At 59.8% G+C, this 9377-nt stretch overlaps 1 protein-coding gene across 4 annotated transcripts in view; it reads left to right on the forward strand.

Moving 5' to 3' along the window:
* The window catches only part of Tfdp1 (transcription factor Dp-1), a 32124-nt gene extending 24327 nt beyond the window's left edge, over positions 1–7797 (forward strand). For all 4 annotated transcript variants that reach the window (XM_071611665.1, XM_071611664.1, XM_027938899.3 and 1 more), the window contains exons 5-12: positions 937–1058; positions 1588–1753; positions 1905–2048; positions 2389–2457; positions 3578–3729; positions 4048–4214; positions 4807–4885; positions 6608–7797. In XM_071611665.1, coding sequence (XP_071467766.1) covers positions 937–1058; positions 1588–1753; positions 1905–2048; positions 2389–2457; positions 3578–3729; positions 4048–4214; positions 4807–4885; positions 6608–6755 — 1047 coding nt within the window. In that variant the 3' untranslated portion in view covers positions 6756–7797. The remainder of the gene's footprint in view (positions 1–936; positions 1059–1587; positions 1754–1904; positions 2049–2388; positions 2458–3577; positions 3730–4047; positions 4215–4806; positions 4886–6607) is intronic.
* Positions 7798–9377: the final 1580 nt, after the last annotated feature.

Raw genomic sequence — 9377 nt, forward strand, 5'->3', positions numbered from 1 at the left:
CCGTCCTGGCCAGGCTGGGGACCTGTCCGGCCTGGGTGGTCCTTAGTGAGCACCGGCTGTGCACCTGCTGGACTTTCTGCCCTTGCTGCCCCTGGCCTGCTTGGGAGGCCCCAGGGGCGTCGGCTCCTGCAGCAGTGACATTCCCAGGAGCCTCTGGTGGCGGTGGCCTGCCTGGGGCAAGCTGAGCAGCCCGTGTACCTGGGCGTGTTCCCCTGCCTGGCCCCGGAGTCTTGGAGCCTCATGAGAGATGTGTCTCCACTCTGACTGGGTCCTGGACAGCATGGACGCTCCTTGGGAGATGACTCTCTTTCAGTTGACGTGGTGGCTGTTGGGCATCTGGGTCCCCAGTATGTCCGAGACTTCTGGGGGCTGGACATGTGGGTGGACGGGTCATCAGCTGATCTCAAGTCCAGGCTTGGGGGGCCCAGGTCGTTGGCCCCATGGGCCTCGGGCAGCACCATCCATCTTGGTCCTCAACACTGACCGCTGAGCTGGGTGGCAAGACGCTGGGGTTTCCGGCATCTTCCCCTGCTGCTGAGACCTGAGCGCTCTCGGACATTGTCCTTGCTGGAGGCCTCAGGCTGCCCCGTGGAGTGTGGGTGGATCAGTCCCACGGTGGGCACGGGGCCCTGGCCAGGGAGCTCTTCTTTCTTTCTCGTCTCTTGGTCGCATGGAAGGGTGGACCTGTGTGAAGTGAGCGGGGGGCGGGGACCCCCTCACACCCGGGCACCTGTGTGGGGGCTGCCTGCCCGAAGCCCGCGCCTCTGCCCTCCTTGCCCAGCGGGCGGAGTTGTTGGTGCTGTAGCTGGAGCAGGTGGCTGGGGGGTGGCAGCATGGCTGTCTGGAGGGGCCGCGTTGTGGTGCATGGCTCCGTGGTGCCCTCTGGGGGGATGACAGTGGGTGTCTTCTGACGGCCCTGAACCCTCTCGACTGCAGGTGATTGGCACACCTCAGAGACCCGCGGCCTCCAGCGCCATCGTGGTGGGAAGCCCACACACGCCCAGCACCCACTTCGTGTCTCAGAACCAGCCCTCCGAGTCCTCGCCCTGGTCTGCCGGGTGAGCTCTCCCCGCCTGGCCGCAGAGACTCCCCGCCACCACGCCTAGCCGCTCTGCAGCCTCACCCGTGTTGGCCTAGGGCAGAATCCTCGGCTCCCCAGACCAGCTAGTGGGAACGCCTTGGGCCTGGCTGTGGTGATGTGAGGTCCCCACTCACTTGCTGTCCCCTCCCAACTGGAACCTGTCTCAGTGGCCTGCACCTGCTGTGGCCAGGCATCTGCCTTAGTCATGGTTGCCTGCCGAGATTGGCCCTAGCAGTCCTGAATCCAGACCACAGCGGCTGTGCTCTGACACCAGCTGACGTCTTTGGCAAGGTGGCGCTTGGTGTCGGTACAGAGCAGAGGGTGCCGCCCCGTCCTGACATTTGCAGGCACAGTTTGCAGTCTGCCCCGATAGTCTTTGTCCCCTGGATCCTGACTCCTGCCCGTGTTCTCAGCGGGAACCCCGCAGCCGCTGGTCTTTGGCGCGGAGGGACCGTCTGACCGCAGGCTGCCTGCAGACACTGACGGCCGCTCCTGTGTGTTTGAAGGAAACGCAACAGGAAAGGGGAGAAGCATGGCAAGGGCCTGCGGCACTTCTCCATGAAGGTGTGCGAGAAGGTGCAGCGCAAGGGCACCACCTCCTACAACGAGGTGGCCGACGAGCTGGTGGCCGAGTTCAGCGCCGCCGACAACCACATCCTGCCCAACGAGTCGGTAAGGCTGCACGCTCGGCAGGAGGTCCCGGCACAGCCTCAGAGGCGCCCGGGTCCGAGTTCCCAGAGGGCAGGGCCTGTGCCTCCCGCGGCCACACGGCCCGAGCACGGCACTCCTCAGAGCGCTTGCAGGGCTGTTGCTGTGTCCCCAGGCCTACGACCAGAAGAACATACGGCGGCGCGTCTACGATGCCTTGAACGTGCTCATGGCCATGAACATCATCTCCAAGGAGAAGAAGGAGATCAAGTGGATCGGACTGCCCACCAATTCTGCCCAGGAGTGCCAGAATCTGGAGGTGGGCTGCCGCTGGGTCCCCACTGCTGTCCCGGGCACTCAGGAGGCACAGCCTGTCGCCTGCACCTGTGAATGACCCCGGGTGTCTTGGACTGTGGTGGGGTCGTTTTGCGTCTGGTGGCGGATGTGCTGACACGGCCGCTGCTGCTTGGCCATGGGCGTGAGCGCCGCCGGCCACCCAGTCCAGACCCTAGCAGTGTGCCTCTCAGTCCACATTGGCAGCACTTGCCAGGAAGAGGAGGGCTGGGTGTCCTTCCAGGTGCGGGCCTGGCTCACGTCTGGGCCCGTCACTCTGGCGAGGTCTGGGGAGGCCGTGCCTGGTGACGCTCCTCCGTCTGCAGGTGGAGAGGCAGCGGCGGCTGGAGAGGATCAAGCAGAAGCAGTCACAGCTTCAGGAACTCATCCTGCAGGTAGCGGCTCCCGCACCGCGACCCCGTGTGCGGGTGGCCCTGCTGGGAGGCTCTGCGGAAGGTCCTCCCGTGGACCTTCACACATGACACCGAGCGCGTCCCCAGGAGTGGCGGCTGCGCTGTGCCATGTGAGCTTCCTTTGGAGCAGGGACGTGATTGCCAGGGCACAGTTCCCACAGAGCAGCACTCAGGACCCCCTTGGGGGCCAGGCCGTTCTGAGGACCAGGTGCTTAGCCGGGGAGCGTGGCTGATGTACCTGCCATTTGGGCAGCACAGATGGCCGGGTTGGCGACTGTACCAAATGGCCCTGGAGCTGGACTTCCCCATGGAGAGACAGGGTCAGCGTCTACCATGGGGGTGACAGTGAAGGTGACATGCTTGTAGGGCAGGCTAATACCCTGAACAAGGTGTGCTAGAACCTTCCAGGAGGAGTGATGAAGAGGTTGGGGCTCATAGGGTGAAAGGCCACCAGCCGGGTGGGGGGGCTGTGGATGTCCAGGGGCACCCAGAGGCCAGAATGGGACAGGCCTCAGCCCTCTGCAGCGCCACGTCTACTGCCTAAGACCAGCTGTGACTCCGTGAGGGCTGTGTGCAGGACCCGCAGCCCAGAGGCAGCCCGGGAATGCTGGGCCTGGCCTGGATCCCACCTTGAAAAAAGTCGGGGGCAGGCGGGACCCCTCCAAGGCCTGGCTTCCTGCCCTGGCCCAGTGGCAGGAGGCGTTTGCTCCCTTGCTGTGGCCTGGGTGACCTTCCCCAGGGGCTGCACCTGCCGGCAAGGGGAGCTAGAGCCCAGCTTCGGGAGCCTGGGACCCGGGCCCTTGGTAAGGCCTGGTTCCAGGGCCAAGGTCCTTTGCAGAGGTCAGCCCTGCCGCTGGATATGGCAGGTGGCCAGCACCCGCGGCACGTCGTGTGCCCTCCACTCCTTGCCTTCTCCTTCTGGGGATGTCCTCCGAGGCCTCTGTGTTCTCTGCGTCTCTCCCTGCATCAGGGCAGAGGGCCAGCCGGGGCCTGGTCTCGCGTGCCAGCAGCCCCTGCATCCACAGGGTGGTGTGGACCCCTCAGAGAGGAGGGCTTCCCTGCTGTGGCCAGGCCATGCGGGTCACCTGCCCCTCTTTTTCAGCAAATTGCCTTCAAGAACTTGGTGCAGAGAAACCGCCAGGCGGAGCAGCAGGCCCGACGGCCGCCCCCGCCCAACTCGGTCATCCACCTGCCCTTCATCATCGTCAACACCAGTAGGAAGACGGTCATCGACTGCAGCATCTCCAATGACAAGTGCGTGGCGGGCACCCTCGCGGGAAGAAGCCCACTGGAGCATCCTTAGTGCTCGTTGCTAGCACTGTTGGGAACGTGTGCTGTCCCCTGGCGGCCACGGGCAGCGTGACTGCTTGCGGGACGTCTGTGTGCCGGGCAGTGCCTGGCCATGGACAGCCGTTCACAGACTGGCCCCAGCTCTCGTCCTTTGTTTCTCAGTTCTTAAGTTTTGTACAGAGACGCGGCCACGAGAACCGGGGGTGGGTATGGCTGGGGTGGCCGGGCCTAGCCAGCGAGCGTGGCCTCACGGGAAGCCCGCTCACGCGCCTCCCCCCGCAGGTTCGAGTATCTGTTCAACTTCGACAACACGTTCGAGATCCATGACGACATAGAAGTGCTCAAGCGCATGGGCCTGGCCTGTGGGCTGGAGTCTGGAAGGTGCTCCGCCGAGGACCTCGAGGTGGCCAGAAGTCTGGTACCAAAGGCTCTGGAACCGTACGTGACAGGTCAGTCCTGCCCTGGGCCTGCATCTGGCTGTGATAGACCCGAACACGAGTCCCGCAGGTGTGGCTGCCGCCAGCCAGGCAGCATTCGAGCCCCTGGGGGCTCTGGTCTGTGCGAGGGTCTCGAGCCAAGGAAGGGTGGTCTTGCAAACAGAGCCCAGGTGGGAGGACTGTTCTGGGGTGCCAGGGCAGTGGGCAGCCAGGAGGGCTGCTGAGTTGGGTTGCTGTTCCTGTTGGGGGCGCAGGGGGAGGAGCAGCTCTGCTCTGTCCCCGTAGGTGACCTCTTTGCTGCAGTCTTGGGGTTTTGGCTGCAGGCGTTCGGGATGGCTTTGGTGGGCGCAGAGATGCCCACCCTCCTGAGGTCCTCAGCCCGTAGGACTCCCTCCTGGGGGTCAGGGATCGTTCTCCCAGGGCATGTGACCGTCTGACCTGACCCATGGCTGGCCCTGGCGGGCCATGCACGGGGCCCTGGGTGCTTGGGGTGGTGGGTGGGCTCGTGTGGGCGCAGGCTTCCCTCGTCACCCGCCACTCTGTCCTTGCTCCTTTGCGCTCTCTGGGCGTTGCTCCCTGGGCCTCCTTTTCCTCCTCTTTGCAGAAATGGCTCAGGGATCCATCGGAGGTGTGTTCCTCACCACAGCAGGCTCCACCTCCAACGGCACAAGGCTTTCTGCCAGGTGAGCCAGGTGGGGGCAGGTGGGGGCAGTGAGGGCGGGACCCTCCACCGGGGCACAGCCCAGGGAGCCCACTGACCTTGTCCCCGTGAGAAGAGCTTTCTTTCTCCCTGGTTTCTCACCCTCAAAGTTAGGAGCAATGGGAGGCCTCTGCTTTGACCAAGCGGCCCTGGGAAGTGGGAGACCCCATGCCCGCCGCCTCAATGACCAGGGCTTCCAGGATCCCGTTTGATTTTCTTGGCATGTATCTGAGACCCCGGTGTGCAGTTGATTTTTTTTTATTTTTTTTAACTTTGCGTTTTATAGTATGTGTCTTTCTGTTACTAAAGGACTTCTATTGTTTAAGTAAATGTGTGGTTAGCTTTGGGGCCAGCATCCCCAGAGCAGAAGGCCATCCCTGGGTGTGTGTCCAGTGCTCTGATGGGGAGTGGGTGGCAGCCTTCACAGTGAGGGCCTAGGGATGGTCTCACCGACTTTGAAATGACTCCCCCAGACCTCCCGTGGTGGCTTTAGGGCAGGCTTACGCGTCACTGGATGCTGACACTATTTCTTAGAGTCTTGGTAAGTTAGCAAGCAGGATAGAGCTGATCAGTGCTGGCCTGTCCGTGGTGTGACGGATAGGTGCTCCGCAGCCACCGGTGAGAAGGGCAGGCCATGCAGGTGGGGCAAGCCATTGTGGCACAGGTGACACGGTGTGGGACGTGCTGTGGTGTCAGTCAGGTGGCAGTGCAGCAGAGACTTGGGTGGCATCTTGCAGGCCTGTCTCTTCATCCTGAATTTCTGCCTCGTGAACGCTAGTCTGCAAAATGGCTGGCCAAAGTTGCTTTTGAGCTGGACCCTGGCGTCAGGTTTTATCTCAGGTTGCCCTCTTCATGGGTCGGCCTTCCCCGGCTGGTCAGGGTCAGCAGTGAGGGAGGCATAGCTAAAGCTGCTTCACGAGAACACCAATCTGGGCTCCCAGCTCGGGAGGCGGAGGCAGGAGGGTGGCAGGTTCAGGCCAGCTGGGCAGAGTGGTGAGACCCTATGTCAGAATAAAGAGGGCTGGGTTGTGGATCAGTGGTGGAGCAACCTGGACTCAACCCCGAGAACTGCAGAAAATGGAAACCAGTCCCAAGGGTGGGGCTCGGGGTGCCTAGTGCTCGCAGCCCGTCCCGCTCGGCTCTGGCTGGCGCTCTGCGAAGCAGAGCTGGTGTGATTCTTACTGAAGTGCTGGTCCCAGAGGCCACGTCGGACCTGGTGGTGCTCATGCTGTCGGAGGGTGTGCCGGGCCGACCATGGGGTAGGGCAGCCACAGCCCAGGGTTGGGTTTTCTGGTGCTGCCCGCTTTGGGGTTCTGATCCACAAAACCACATTTTTACACACGTACGCACTTCGAGTGCTTGCCCGGCGCGGGCTCTGCAGCGGAGCCCACCCAGCCTGGGTTGCCGCTTCCAGCATGGCTCCTGTGGCCAGGGCCCACTGCGCCCCCTGCCTTCCCGAGCCCTGGAAGGGCTCCTCTGGCTCCTGTGTGCTGGGGCATCGGTTGTGCGGGCTGTGACCCGCCCTCGCTTTGGGACAGGTGTCTGGTGCCACTGCGACGGGGTTGAGGCTTTGCCATGACACCTGAGCTTTTGTTTCTCCTGCATCATTTAAAAACCTCGGCCTGTTGGGGACACGTGTGGCCTGTCCTTGGGTTGGGCAGATGGGCCACGCCGCTGACTGCCCTGTTTGGCCCCGTCCCTGCAGTGACCTGAGCAATGGTGCGGACGGGATGCTGGCCACAAGTTCCAACGGGTCTCAGTACAGCGGCTCCCGGGTAGAGACCCCTGTGTCCTACGTCGGGGAGGACGAGGACGAGGAGGACGAGTTCAATGAGAACGAGGAGGAGGACTGACCCTGCAGGTCCCCACCAGCTTCACGGGACGCTGCGCAGAGGAGAGAAGCTGCTTTAGTGTGGGGTTGTGTTTCTTTTTGGCTGCTCCCAAGAAGATGATGCTGGCCAACCACGGAATCGAAGAGCAAGGACTGCCCAGGTCCCCACCCTGCCGCGGACGCCACCACCCCTGCTGACGCGGCGCCTGCACTTACGTCCACGGAGTGTTTTCTTCTCAGCCCAGAGTCCAGTCCTGCCCGACAGTGCTCGCTGGGCCCGCTGAGCCGTGCTGTGCCCGCCCAGCAGTGCTCACTGGCTGTCCCCGTGGACGTGCCCAGCAGCTTGTTTGCAGTGTCAAGGGCGCCATCAGGAGACCCAGAAAGTCTCCCTTCTCAGACACGCAGCGCGCACAGGACAGGCCTGAGGGCGGAGACCTTGCGACTCGCTTCTCCGTGAGCTCCGCCGGCCCCGCGGCCTGCGGCGCACACTTCCTCTCTACTGCAGCCACAGATCCGAAGTCCTTCCTTCTCTGTGTGTTCTTGGGTAAGTTCACAGCTACGCTGGTGCAGCTCGGAAACTGTCTGGAAGGTTCATTGCTTATGGTAAAATTTGCCTGATTTCTTACAGGCAGCGTTTGGAAACTTTTTATTCTATAGTTGTTTACATACTTATAAGTCTATCATTTAAAGACATGTACTGAAACAAATGTGGTATTTGTTTCTGAGCATCTTCCTGTAATCTATTATAAAGTTGAAATTAAACATAGAGAATGTTTTAACAGTTTTTTAACTCAAAATTTGTCAATCATTTTTAATAGTTCTTTTTTTATAAAAAGAAAAAGGAATTTAAGGACAGGCAGTAGTCTCTTTTAAAATTTATTCACAGAGAACCGTTAACTGCACAGTTGCTGTTAGCTGCCTGTTCTGAAACAATAGTCTTTTTATTGAAACACAAATAAAATTTTCTGTAATATTTTATGGAATATGGAGAGACTTTAATTGTTTGACCTGTTTAACTTGGCACTGTTAGTTTTTATTAATAAAACGCGCATGGGCATTTTAAACAGGCTGTGTCTCTGGTTTGGGGTGGTCTGGATTGTTCGGGCTCCACTGAGGACCTGGTGCTGAGCGGCAGGAGCCGGGGCCCCTGCTGCCCCTGCCGCCCCTGCCGCCCTAGCAATGTCGGGGCCAGGAAAGAGGCTGAGGTGGGTGCGGCCTGTGGGCGCCTGGGCTGCTTCCCGAGTGTCCGTGGTGCAGAGGACATTTGTTCCTTGACTGCTTTTTGGAAGCTGAGGCCGATTTGAGATTTGACTTTCATTAAAAGAAGAAGGTTATGAGAGCACTTCAGAAAGCTGGCGGAGCTGGGGCGAGCACCAGGGGGCAGCACCGCGTCTCCGCACCTGGACAACGGTCTCCTGCAGAAGACTTGGCCAGATGTGACTCTTCAGGAGCACTGGAAGGCCTGCAGCTTCCAGGCTGGGAGGCAGATTGTAGTTAGTGCTGGTCCCGTTCAGCTCAGCCCAGCAGCCTTCCCCACCACCCGGCAGGCAGCTGGGCTCGTGTCCTGGAGGAGCCCATCCATAGCTGGTGGGAGCTGGGGTGACAGAAACCAGCCATTTATCGGGGGTCTGCTCTGCCTGCTGACCACAGGCACAGATGAGGTGGCCGGGCTCTGGTGGTGCAGCAGCCTGTGGGGCAAGTCCCTCCCCTGGCTGAAGTGACTTCCGGGGGACGTGAAGGTTGGTGCCCTCCTTCTCCCATCCTTCCCCTTCCTTTTTCTCTTTCCCCTTTGGGAGTCAGACACTGAAGCCTGGGGCATTTCACAGCTCTGTGTTCGCAGGAAATGCAGAAAGAACTGTACGCCCACAAACAGGCCCAGAGGAGACCCGGGAAGATCGTCAGGCCGATCCACTGCAGACAGCTGACCACTGTCCACAGCAAGCTCAGAGCCCAGCAGCCCTGGGGAGTGGGGGGTTCTGCTTCTCAGTTGCATGATAACGGATTCAAACTTCTAGTTTCAGCAAAAAGACAAAAGCTACAAGGAAACAGGAAAGTGTGCCCTATTTAAAGAAGTGAAAGCAACAGACTTGGTCTCTGAAAAAGAAGTGGTGGCAGATACCTTGACAGGTCCTTAGATACTTGAAAACCCTCTCTTGAAGATGCTCAAAGAACAAGGAAGGACGTGGAGAAAGTCAACACCACGTATGAACAAAAGGAAGACACCAATAGAGGGGCAGAAAACCCAGCAAGAAGCCAAGAGGAGATCCTGGGGCTGAGACGTCTAACAACTCAAGTGGGGAATTCCCTAGAGGGAGTCAGAGGTGGCACCAGCAAACTAGAAGACAGGACAGTGGAGATCACAGACACAAAGGGACACAAAGGAAAGTTGAAAAAAGCCAAGTCTAAGGGATGTGGGACTCCTAGATGACAAACTACACAGTTTGAGAGACTCAGAAGAGAAGAGAAGGGCAGAAAGAATACCCAAGGGTATAGTGGTGGACCGTCACACAGTTTGATGGAAAGATAGGATTATGAACCTCCAAGAAGTTTTAAGGAATTCTAAGTCAGATGAACCCAAGAAACCCATGTACTGTAGTTAGACTTTCGAACAGTCTTGGAAACAGCAGGTGTCACACACAGGCTT

This window comes from Marmota flaviventris, chromosome 4 (assembly GCF_047511675.1).
Source record: "Marmota flaviventris isolate mMarFla1 chromosome 4, mMarFla1.hap1, whole genome shotgun sequence".
Lineage (NCBI taxonomy): Eukaryota > Metazoa > Chordata > Mammalia > Rodentia > Sciuridae > Marmota > Marmota flaviventris.